General features: G+C 37.9%; 1 protein-coding gene across 3 annotated transcripts in view; it reads left to right on the forward strand.

The window, feature by feature from the left end:
* The first annotated feature begins 7,231 nt into the window (after positions 1 to 7,231).
* KLHL20 (kelch like family member 20) overlaps positions 7,232 to 13,323 on the forward strand; it is a 79,597-nt gene continuing 73,505 nt past the window's right edge. Inside the window, exons 1-2 of one of the 3 annotated variants that reach the window (XM_068541264.1) lie at positions 7,232 to 7,353; positions 8,276 to 8,339. In XM_068541264.1, the coding sequence (XP_068397365.1) occupies positions 8,317 to 8,339 (23 nt within the window). In that variant the 5' untranslated portion in view covers positions 7,232 to 7,353; positions 8,276 to 8,316. Of the gene's footprint in view, positions 7,354 to 8,275; positions 8,340 to 13,323 lie in introns of those variants that run through there. The other 2 variants (XM_068541265.1, XM_068541266.1) reach the window with 2 other exon arrangements.

Raw genomic sequence — 13,323 nt, forward strand, 5'->3', positions numbered from 1 at the left:
TCTCTCATGAAGTTGCAGTCAGGCTATTGACAAAGTCTGAAATCTCAACTGGGAAAAGATTTGCTTCCAACCTCACTCACGGTGCTGATGGCAGGATTCAGTTCCTCATGAGCTATTGCATTGAGGGCTTCAGTTCCTCACTGACTGTTGGCCAGAGGTCTCTCTCTCTTCATTGCCATGAGGACCTCTCCATAGGGCGTCTCACAATATGGCAGCTGACTTCCGTCAGAACAAGGAAGTGAGAGAAGACATCCACAACAGAAGCCACAGTCCTTTTGTAACTAATCCTGGAAGTAACAGTCCATCACTTTTAGTATATTCTATTTGTCAGTTACTAGATACAGCTCACAGTCAAAGAAGGAAGTTGCACAAGGGCATGAATACCATGAGGCAGAGAACATTGGGGGCTATTATGGACTAATTTGTGCCCCGCCACCTCCCAATTCACATGTTGAAACTCTAAGTCTCAATGTGACTGCATTTGAAGATAAGGCCTATAAGGATGTGGGACACAGAAACCAAATCAGCTGGCACCTTGATCGTGGACCTCCCAGCTTCCAAAACTGTTGTTTAAGCCACCCAGTCTGTGGTATTTTGTCATGGTAGCCTGAACCAAGACAGGAGCCATCTTAGAGATTGTCCATCTCACTGCCCCTGATCCTCCAGACCAGATCTGGGCTCCCTACTATATATCTTCTTTAGCATGATAGAGGTCTCTTTCAGACAATTATCCCAATAGTGATTAAACAATTAATTGTGTAATTCATGGTTTCATTTTAGAACCCCTGTCTCCTCAAGAATGAAATTCCATAAAACAAGGAACCTTGTGAGTCTTATTTACTGCTAAACCTTGGGTCCAAGCACATTTTTAAAAAAATTTATTTATGTATTTATTTTTGGGTGTGTTGGGTCTTCGTTTCTGTGCTAGGGCTTTCTCTAGTTGCGGCAAGCGGGGGCCACTCTTCATCGCGGTGCGCGGGCCTCTCACTATCGTGGCCTCTCTTGTTGCGGAGCACAGGCTCCAGACGCGCAGGCTCGCTAGTTGTGGCTCACGGGCCTAGTTGCTCCGCGGCATGTGGGATCTTCCCAGACCAGGGCTCGAACCCGTGTCCCCTGCATTAGGCAGGCAGATTCTCAACCACTGCGCCACCAGGGAAGCCCCCATCTTTCATTTTTTAAGAACCATTTTTATCTCTTAATTATTTCATAGTCATTTCATCCTCTTCTGTGAGTCACTGAGCTTTCCCTTAAACTTTTCATTTAAAAATCTAGGTAATTGCATTTGTTGAACATCTATGATGTTCCAGGTACTTCCTAAGTACTTCACATGTATCACGACATTTATTCTTCATAAGTCGAGACAGCACATCATCATTAACTTTCTTCTTGGACCAGGATAAGACATGACCTTGATTAGGTATTATTTGGGGCATGTATATTCTGGTGTTTAAAATATACATTTTTTGATAGCATTGAAAGGGTTCCACCTGGCAGAAGTTTGAGCACACTCTAAACACTATTAGGTGTATTTCCTAAGTAGATTCTTCAGTGATTATTGTGATTTTTTTCTTTATTAATGAAGCTTTTTCATAGTTTTTACAATGGTATGGTTTATTTTTCATGTATATATATGTGTGTGTGTGTGTCTGTATACACACACACACACACACACATATTTAAATACATATAAATATGTACAGATTCTCATGTGAATTCTCTACTCAACACGGAGATCTTAATTGTGCATGAGGCCTTTGCCTTAGGATTTGCATTTAAATGGGCTCCGTCGAACTGCAATGTACAGGAGAAAATTTCTCACACATCCTATGTTGGTAGGGTTATGATTCCATACCTGCTTTACTCTGACTAACAGGATGGCTCACAGTGCATTATGAAAAACATACAAAAAAACAGAATTAACCCAGTTCTTTTAGGAATTCTCCTTCACTTTTATGTATAGAAAAGTCTGCATGGGTGGCTCCTCCTTGAGCCTTGAGGGAATCTGATATATCCAAGTAAGTAAATTCTCTAAATTTAATGTCTCAGATCATGATCAGCTACTCAGGATTATACAAATCCCTGTGGCTCTAACCCAGGGCTATAATCAGATGTATCATGATGTCATGAAAAACTCAGATTTGTAGCTGTCCTTGGCAAAGAATTTCTCACTCTTACTCTGTATCTGCAGTCTTGAGAAACGGGTATCTGACTAAAACTCATCTAAGGGGATTTACTATGTTTTTCCTCAGAAATATGCTCACAGCATGCTTAGAGTTCTACTTTTTTAAAATCTTCTATTTCCTCACATCTGGGAATAGCTCTAAAGTCTGCCTCCATTTTTATGGACCTCAGTTTCCAGTTACCTTATAAGCCATTAATAATTAGTTTAAATGGTACCCATTTGTAAGTGGTTAGTGTTGCTTAAATGTTAGATTGCTTCTCTACCACAAAATAAACCCATTTTGTGAGATAACTTTGCTTTTCCTTAGCTAATGACTTATTCATCATATGACTGGAGGGTTAGTAGGAGGCAGGGAACAGATTTCAAATTCTAAACTAAGTTAGGTCACTTTCTCCTTAATGAAAGCAATGGGACTCTGGAGACAATCACATCACATGTCTTCACTCTACTCAGTTCTCTCTGGTGACCTAAATGGGAAGGAAATCCAAAAAAGAGGGGATATATGTATACGTATAGCTGATTCACTTTGCTGTACAGTAGAAACTAACACAACATTGTAAAGAACTATACTCCATTAAAAATTTTTAAAAAAGAAAAAAAATAAATGCAGAGGGTTCACAGTATACTGAAGGCATACACAGCACTCAGATTTAGAACCTCTGAATTAGATGCTGACTAGTCTTATAGATTTTGATAGGCTTTAATTTAATCATGAGTCTAAATTTTATCCTGTGGATAACTGAGTCTATATTATATTTTAAGCAAGGGTGGAATATAATTATAGTTTTCAAAGAGCATGATTAAAGCAAGTCATTTAAAGGAGGTTCAAACATTAACATATTTGCCATTTAAACAGTAACAATCTGCCTATAATTCATATATATATATTTTTTAAAGACAAAAGCAATACCATTTCATTTAAAGTTTGCTCTCCTTAATTTCTAAAAGTTATTTTTGTGGGGTTTTTTTAATTGAGGTATAATTGACATATAACATTATATTCATTTCAGGTTTACAGAATAACTATTTGATATTTGCATTTATTACAAAATGATCACCATAGTAAGTCTAATTAACATTTATCACTATACATAGTTACAAACTATTTTTTCTTGAGATGTGAACTTTTAAGATCTACTCTCTTAGCAACTTTCAAATATGCAATACAGCATTATAAACTATAGTCACCATGTTGTACATTACATCCCCATGACTTACTTATTTTATAATGGAAGCTTGTACCTTTTGACCTACTTCACCCACTTCGCCCACCTCCTGCCTTTGCAACCATCAGTCTGTTCTCTGTATCTATGAGCTTGTTTTTTGTTTGCTTGTTAGATTCCACATATAAATGAAATCATATGGTATTTGTTTTTCTCTGTCTGACTTATTTCACTTAGCATAATGCCCTCAAGGTCCATCCATGTTGTCACAAATGGATAAAATTTCATTATTTTTATGGCTGAGTAATATTCCATTATATATATATAACATTTTCTTTATCCATTCATCCATTGATGGACACTTAGGTTGTTTCCATATTTTGGCTATTGTAAATAATGGTCCAATGAACTTGGGGGTATATATATCTTTTCGAGTTAGTGTTTTCATTTTCTTCAGATAAATACTCAGAAGTAGAATTTCTGGATCATATGGTAGTTCTATTTTTAAATTTTTTAGGAACCTCCATACTGTTTTACATAGTGGTTGCACTAGTTTACATTCCCCCCAACAGTACACAAAATTCCCTTTTCTTCACATCTTCATCAACACTTATTTCTTGTCTTTTTGATAATAGCCATTCTAAAAGATGTGAAGTGATATCTCATTACGGTCTTGATTTGCATTTCCCTGATGATTAGTGATGCTGAGCAACTTTTCATGTGCCCATTGGCCATCTGTATGTCTTCTTTGGAAAAATGTGTATCCAGGTCATCTGCCCATTTTAAAATTAGATTGATTTTTGTTTGTTTGTTTTTTGCCATTAAGTTGTATGAGTTCTTTATATATTTTGGATATTAACCCCTTATCAGATATATGTGTTGCAAATATTTTCTCCCATTTAGTAGGTTGCCTTTTCATTTTGTGCAGAAGAGTTTCCTACAATTCATGTGACAAATTTTTAATTATGAGATGAGGGGGAGCGGCATTAGATTGATTTTATTTAACTCTATACTTTATCACTTACTAGTTTAATGCTAACTAGCTGCAGAATCTTAAGTCAATCATTTAACACATATGTGCCTCAACGTCCTCATCTATAGAGTGAGGATAATCTCTCTCTCCTAGTGTTTTGTTTTTAAGGATATTTTTGTAGAATTTGTGATGATTATTATCTACTACTTCCTATAGCACTATGAATATTGTAAAATTGTTTTCCATTTTACAGAGGAGTTTATATAAGCACAATTTGGGTTGCTTACACAAGATATCCAAGTTCATGGATGTTAAATCATAGATTTAAATTAAATCTACCTAAAACCAACCACATACCCCTCCTGATATCCTAAAACTCCCTAGAATTTCCTATCCCCAACTCAAAACTCACTGCTTTCCGGCTTAGTCTTATTATTTTGCATCTGAAGTCAACCTTAAATTCCCAGATGAGAAAGTAAAAACTGAGAGCTATCTTAGTGCCTACATTTGGTTCCTTTATAAGTCATTAACACACTCTGGGACTAATGATTAGCTATGGACGGCAGTTATTTTGAATTATAGCCATTAATTAATTGTATTATTGAATTTTACCAAGAAAAATTTCTTTATTAAAATCCCCAATTTAATCAAATAAAATCTACCTTTATTTTCCATCAGCCATAGCAAGAACAGTTCTTGAAATATTGATCTGTATTCTTTCCCACATGTGACTGTCCCTATAGTTAATATGGAACATCCACATTTTTCTCCTCTAATTTTCAAGGTTTTGAATTTAGGATCAACTGTTAAACCTAAACTGAGCTGAAATATCTCCAAATATCTTCCATAGAATTTAAAATAAAATCTGAACTTCTTACAATATCTTTCAAGACAATATATGATCTTGTTCTTGCCTATCTTTCTTACCTCATATCTAATATTATTTCTACTCACAGTGGCTTTTTTTAAGTTCCTTGAACAGGATGAGCTTATTTATGTCTCAGGTCATTTCCCTTTGCTATTCACTCTACTTGAAACACTCTTCTCCCAGCTTTCCACCTGGATTGCTTCTCCCTCACCTTTCAGATCTCAACCCACCTTTTCAGAGAGCACTTACCTGATCATGCTACTTAAAGCAGCCTCTCCTTTCCCCAAATAGTCACTGTCCATAACATCACCTGTTTAGCTCTTTCCTAGATAGCATTTGCCACTGACTGAAATTATTTTACTTATTTGTTTACTTGTTTATTTTGTCTATATCCTTTTACACAAACTAGCATGCTTTTGGCTGCAATTAATAGAAACCCCCAACTCACTTATTGGAAATTTATTATCTCACATAACTACAAGGCCAGCAATAGGGAAGTGTCTGGGCAAGGGAGAATTAGTAGTTTAAAAACTACATTCAAGAATCCCAATTCTTTCAGTCTCTCTGTTCTACCATCCTTATTGTCTAGCTTCATTCTCCTCTGCCTTCCCTCATAATTGCAAAACGGTTGTGGTGCTTCCAGGTGTCTCATCCAGGCACAACAATGGCCAAAGGGAAAAGATGATATTTCTTCCTGCATCTCTTCTAAAAATGCTAGGAAATCTTACCCCACAGTCCCCATTAGATTTCCTCTGATTTCTCATTAGTCTGTATTGGTCATTTGTATGGAGATGGTTTAGACCAATTACTCATAATGAAAAAGTTGTTCGAAAGTCAACCATCATAACCACATAAATGATCACTAGAGCTTCAGGATGGTGTCTATCTTGTTCACGACTGTATTTCCAAAGCCTAGCATGGTATTTGGCATGCAATAAGTGCTCAGTTGAGTCCATTTAAAGAAAGAGGAGAGAAAACTGACATTTGTTGAGTGCCTACTAAGTGCCAGACACACATGATCTTCATTATAATTTACTTCTCTCAACAATTGTATAAAAAGAGTATTATTTCCCTTTTACACAAAAGAAACTAATGCCTAAGTGATTAAGAAATTTGACCAAGATCACAAATCTGGTGAATCACAGGACTAGGATTTGAAACTATCGGTGTCTGGATCTAAAGACCATGCATTTCCCACTACAAGCTAATTAACAGAATACATTCTTTCCCTTTCAGACACAACTGCAAAAATCTGTGTAGATTCCATGTGAAGAACAGCTAAAGAAAATCTGGTTACGTTCATGCTCAGCCTATAATAGTTATCAGGAAACCAGCAACAGTCTTTCACTGATATTACTGAAATTGTATCCCCCACCCTATCACTTGTTTGTTTTCTAAACATATAGTGAAAATTAGGTGGCTGTGTGCTATGGGAAAATCAGGCAAAGGACAAACTGACAAAGTTTTTTTTTTTTTTTTCTCAGTAATACTGAAGTGAGTTCAGAGAAGTGTTTGGTGAAGTGTCTCTTGTAGAATACTAAGTGAAAGGGAAGCTGACATAGCCTTAAAATCCTGAGTAAAACCCTGGTGTCTTGAAAGCTAAATTGGGAAATCTGGAACCTAATAGATATATGGGGCCTAATAGATACATGCCGACTGCATGTACGCATGTGTCAATCATTCAATCCACAATTAGGGAAAAGATTGTGCCAACAGGAAACGCGCCAGCTACAAATAAATCAAAATTCCTGGCTTTCCGTGACTCGTCCCATCTTTCTATTGGCTTCTGATGGGGAAAACAAAGAAGAAAGAAGCCTTCAGTATTTAAATACTGCCAGTTCAGCGGTGAACTAGCACAGTGGTCACCGTCGGGATACAAGGAACTGGTAACGAGGACTGGCAGTCTTTGAAAGGACCTAAGCCCCCAACAAAGGGCGCATCTACTTCCTTATCCGCGCCGGAACCTCTTGACAGAGTACGTGGGTTCCAGAGGGAACGATTTAGAAACAGGACCACTTCCTGCTGCTGAAGTGGGGCGGAGGATGCGGAGGAAATAGGCTCGAGGAGCGGCATCCTCCTTGCGCTACCCGAGGCAAAGAGGCCAGAGAGGAGGTGGCGGGCGGAGGAGGCAAAGGAGCCTACTGCAGAGAAGAAAGTGTCGGAGCCGGTAGGTTAGCAGCCTTAGAGCAGGGGACAGTGGACAGCACCCAGGACTCGCTTTGCTAATCTGTGGTCCCAAGTTGCCGAGCTGCCCATTGGGTGAGGGCAGTGCGTCTCCCGCCGCCTGTCATTCGGCACCAGGAAGGGGCTGTTAGGGGACTGGGGCTGGGCCTTGCGGGGCACCAGACTGCGCTCGAGCTGGCTGACAGCCCTACTCCGGAGCCAGGGAAGGCGCTGGGCCGTTCTGCCTGAGGGCGTGGGGTTCCGCACCCTGGACAACTTCCCTAGACAGGGGCTGGAATTTGCGGGGAAGGAAGTGGATATCGTGAGTCCCACTTAACCCTCTGGACCTAGCGAAATCTTGCCAAGTGGGTGGTGGACATTGTTTCGGGAATTGAGGGAAGGGCTTGTAAAGAGAATGTTAGTCTGGAGCCATAGTTTCTCTACCCTGTTCTATCTGCCCGGGCTATCGAAAGTGGAGTTGTTTGTTTTTAAAGGCAAGTGACTGCTCCTACTCCTGTCCTTTCGGGACAGCTTAACAGCTTTCAGATCCGTTGTTAAACCAGCGTGTTCCCTATCCGATCTATCATGTTAGTACTGCTATGGGTATCTGGTGAATACTCTGTAGATATACTTGATAGGTCAAAGTTAAATGTCTCCAAAGCACTTTTTGAAGAGAGACAAGACTAACCTAGCAGTCGGGACTATTTAGCGCACTTACCCTCACATTCACATATAATCTTTTTAGCATTCAGAGTAAAGATGGTCATCTTAAAGGTACTAGGTAAGGGTTATGATTGTGCATCTGCAAAAGGCCTGTCGTGTAATAGGATATAAAATTCTTTATCACTGAACGAAATTATTGTATAGAGATTGTTATCGGAAAGATCAGAAATAGTTTTTAAGTTACTGCTTTTCTGTTGTCTTAGGTTCGGCTTTAGAGTGTGGTGAAGGGTACTTTTCATGTTGCATGGAAGGAAAGCCAATGCGCAGGTAGGCATTTAGGAAGAAAACCTTCGGTTTCACTAAATGCAATTCACATAATAATCCAGGGCTTCATTTAAAAAAATTTTAAACGCTTTCAAATCTTACCAAATTCTGCTTGTAACTAATGATTCTTGTTCTAAAATAAATCAAAAGTAGTATCAGGAATTAATAGCTTTTTAAATAGAGTAAGATATAAAACTTAAATTTCTAAAGAGTGCTGTGAGTTTTATGTAGTTAACACTTCAGTTTTCCTTTTTGCATGGTAATTTTTTGTGGTAATCACTAAGTGTACTGTGATACTATATCGGTTTATTATAGTCTTCAACCATAGAATGTAGAGGGTTCTGTTGCCATATAAGACTAATGATTGCTTATAATACACTGTACTGAATGTCTAATTATGGTTTTGGTTATTTCATTGATGTTCATTGATACATTTGTTCTATTAATTAAAATAGCTGCATTGCAGGGAAGTTTGTTTGAGGACTAAAAAAGTTATTGGACATGACTTAGTCCATAGAAAAATAGAACGGTGTGTGGGAAAACATAGACAATTCTAACCCTAGAATTTAGAAATTTAGTAATGCTTTTTTTCAATCTGTTCCAACAAATAGGACTCAAATCCTTATTGAAAATCAGCCCACTTCTATTTCTTCGTTTGTAAAACTCATTTTACATTTATTGAACTGTATTTAATCATTTTTGTTTAACATCAAAGATAAATAGCTCTTGTTACAGTGGAGGATTACCGGACTGAATGTCAATATTATGACATAGTATGAGTGTGTTTCGTGTTTGGTAATTGCAATCATTGTTGCTTGTGTTGTGGTCATCCATGTACAATGCATGGTGTCAGTCTATTTATCTCTTGTAAAAATACAATACAGTGTGTGTGTGTGAAAAAAAAATGAAACAATTGTGAGTACAAAAAAAAATACTGTGTAATTTTTATCCTGAGTATAAACAAAAATTCTCTTAGAGTATCCATTTCAAAATGATACTGTAAATACAAGTAAGTTGAGGGCTAAGTTTATTGCCAATAAACACTTTCATTAAAAACAAAACAAAACAAAACAAAAAGATAAATAGCTCTGGTAGACCCTTTTAAGAGAAGAAGCATTTTGTGATGGGGGTATGACTTAGAACCAGGAGCAAGAACCAGAATATAAATGTTTTTTCCAAATCAATTATTGATTTTTTTGATTGCCCTTGAGCTGTTCACCTTCTCTGTGCCCCAGTTTACTTCTGTAATGTATCTGACCAGGATATTGGGAATTAATGAATGCTTGCAAGTGCTTTGAGATCACCAGATGAAAAGATGTTATGGATATAACAAATACCATTATCTTATTTGTGTCTGACTCTAAAGTAGGAATAATATTTGACTGAAAGTACATGAAGAAATTAACAACACATATATTAAATGCTTCATCACTTCAACTTCTAACATGATTGCAAGAATCACTGATTGCTTCTCATCCTCAGCTGCCATAAATGTCATATCTTATGTAATTGTTTAATATGAGCTTATTATTTTTTAAAAAGGGAAGGCACAGCATGAGAATGTTTTTGGTTTATCAGTAATTTCTGTATAAAATATTTGCTTAATCACTCATACCTACCCTTTTTTTTTCTTGCTTTTTTTATATAATATTGCCAGTTGTTTAAACATGTTGGAGAATTCTGGTGCCATTAATTGTTAAGTTACAGTTCTTTTTTTTCATCACCATCACTTGGCCAGAGCCTGGCCTACCACTGCTCTCTGGTTTTACTTTTACCTGCTACCTATGTTAAGTCATGGTCACACTTCCCTACCCTTTCCTTATGGTTGTCATTCTTGCTGCTGCAACCCAGAAAGCAGTCTCTGGGAAGTAATGTTGGGTTTATACTTACCAGCTATTGGAGAAGCTTTGAATGAGAAATAACTGTTTATATTGAGATAATTTGAATACATGTTTGTTCTCACTACTAGAGTGTGAGCCCTTTGAGTGTCATATGTCTTCTGTATCTTTGTATCCCTGGCACCTAATGATCACTGAATAATTGTTTGAATGACTGAACAACTGAACAGTGTCTACAGACTTTTCCCATGAGGGGGGAAAAAACTATGAACAAGAAAAGATTGAAAATTGCTGTTAGGGTATTCCAATGCTTAATCATAAAGTTTTATGCAACTGATTGGCATTTTATTAGTAAAGCTTCATTGCATTCATTTATTTAACTACCTATTATGGGTAAATGCTACAAAATTTAAAAGATAGGATATTCAATGAAAAGTAAGTCTCCCAATGCTGACCCTAGCTCCCAATTTTCCTCTCCAGAGGAACCACTTGAAAGCAGTTTCTTATGCATTCTTTCAGTATTGTAATACATATACAAGCATATATAGAATAGCTCCCCTTTTTAAAAAACACTAATGTTCGCACATCATGCACAGTCTTCTGTATCTTTCTTTTTTCACCTCACACATTATCTTGTAGATATGACAAATACATAGACCCACCTTATTCTTTTTAATAGTTACATAGTATTTTATTATCTGTAGGTACCATAGTTAACCAGTCCCTTTGAGAGACATTTATTTCAAACGGTTTGCTGTTACAACCAGTTCTGCAGTGAATATCCTTGTATGTGGTTTTTGCCCAGCTGTGTAAGTATAGGATAAATTCTTAGATGTCAGATTGCCCAAAGAGTATGTGCATTTTAAGATTTTGGTTAATATTAACAAATTCCTCTCCTTAGAGATTATACCAGTCTGAAGTCTCACCAACAGTGTGCCCGTCTCCCAAGATACTATTTTTTAACCATTGATTTAATTTAGAGATACTAAAACATTTTGCAATGTAATTCTTCCATCTTTCCATAAATATACAAGTAGGAAACTGAGCCTGATTTTATTAGGAATTGGTTTATTCACTCACCAAACATTTATATAGTACTTGTTCTATGCCTGTATACTGTACATATACAGATGAAGTGATGGAAAGACATGTAAACAGATACCATAATACAACATGAACAGGACTTTTTTTTTTTTTTTTTTGGCTGCGTTGGGTCTTTGTTGCTGCACATGGGCTTTCTCTAGTTGCAGCGAGCGGGGGCTACTCTTCATTGTGATGCGTGGGCTTCTCATTGCGGTGGCTTCTCTTGTTGCGGAGCACAGGCTGTAGGCGAGTGGGCTTCGGTAGTTGTGGTGCACGGGCTCAGTAGTTGTGGCTCGTGGGCTCTAGAGCGCAGGCTCAGTAGTGTGGCACACGGGCTTAGTTGCTCCGTGGCATGTGGGATCTTCCCAGACCAGGAGGTCGAAACCGTGTCCCCTGCATTGGCAGGCGGATTCTTAACCACTGCGCCACCAGGGAAGTCCCATGAACAGCATTTTAATAGAGAGGTAAACCTCTGCTCTGTGGAGATGAGGAAAGCTTCACAGAGGTTGTGATATTCGAGCTGGATCTTTTAGAAAGGATAAGAATTTGCTTTCAAGAATGTACTTTAAAGGATAAGAATTAAAGAAGGGAGATAATAAAGCCACCATAAACAGAAGGAACAGCTGTGCCAAAAACAAAAACGAAAACACAAAAAGACACCAAAACCTGAAAGTGTATAAGATGTATGGAATGGTAAGTATGTCTGCAGTGTAGAGTATATGAGGGAGGAAGAAGGGGAAACAAGGGGAAAAAATCATGGAAAATGAGGCTACAACCATGGGAAAGAGTTCAACTTTACCCTTTAGGTATTTAAGAGCCAATGGATGTTGTTATACAAATCAGATTTGGTTTTGGGGCTGATATTTAAGAAGATAGGATGTAGACCAGAAAAAGGGAAGAGATAATGGCAAAAAAATACTAATTTAAAGGAGTTGTAGTAGTTTAGATGAAAGCTGATGAGGACCTGAAGTAGATCTATGGCAGTGGGGATTGAGAGAAGAGGATGGAATTAAGAGTTTGCTTAATAGTAAAATCAAAAGGATTTGGTGAATATAGAGTGAGGAAAAGGTAACAGTATAAATGACTCCAAAGATCTTAGCTTGGGAAACTAGGTGCTGCCATAATGAGATCAAAAATACAGGAAGAGGAACAGGTTTTACTAAGCCAAGAATAGATTCTCTTTTGTATTCTTTAAGATTATTATGTCTAGGAAACAGCCAGGTAGAGATAGCCAGCGTGTAATTGGAATATGGATCTGGGGCAGAAGAATGGTTTGGGCTGGAGAGAGAAAAAAATTGTGAGTCATCAGTATGCAGAAAATTCTTGAAGTTGTAGGTGTGAATGAGGGTAGAACAGAAAAGGAGGATGCCAAAAGCAAAATCCTAGGGAGTACCAGGGGTGTTTAAGGTGGGGCCTAAGATGAAAACCCATTGAAGATTCATAAATGGGTAAGAAGCTTTAGGTTCTTTGGGTATTGTTTTATTTAATTGTATCTAGAGATTTTATTGATAATGTTCACTCACGGTGAAGATCACAGATGAGCTCCTTGAGTTCAACATCAAAAGACAAATCCCATTCACATCTCTTGTCTTTAGAATTTCCAGTTTATTCTAGTTAGTCTAAAATGTATGCTTTAAAATAGTAGTATAAGGGGACTTCCCTAGTGGCGCAGTGGTTAAGAATCCAGGTGCCAATGCAGGGGACACGGGTTCGATCCCTGGTCTGGGAAGATCTCACATGCCATGGAGCAACTAAGCCCGTGTGCCACAACTACCAAACCCACATGCTGCAACTACTGAAGCCCGTGTGCCTAGAGCCCGTGCTCCGCAACAAGAGAAGCCACCACAATGAGAAGCCCACACACCACAATGAAGAGTAGCTCCCGCTTGCTGCAACTAGAGAAAGCCCGTGCGCAGCAATGAAGACCCAACTCAGCCAAAAACTTAATTAATTTAAAAAAATAGTAATATAAGATACACCTGCTTGATTTGGCTCTTTCTCGGTGTGCCATGCCAAGTTGGCTTACTCAACACCTCTCCTTTCTTTCCTCCTTCTACTATATAGAC

Source organism: Eschrichtius robustus, chromosome 3 (assembly GCF_028021215.1).
Source record: "Eschrichtius robustus isolate mEscRob2 chromosome 3, mEscRob2.pri, whole genome shotgun sequence".
NCBI classification, from domain to species: Eukaryota; Metazoa; Chordata; class Mammalia; order Artiodactyla; family Eschrichtiidae; genus Eschrichtius; species Eschrichtius robustus.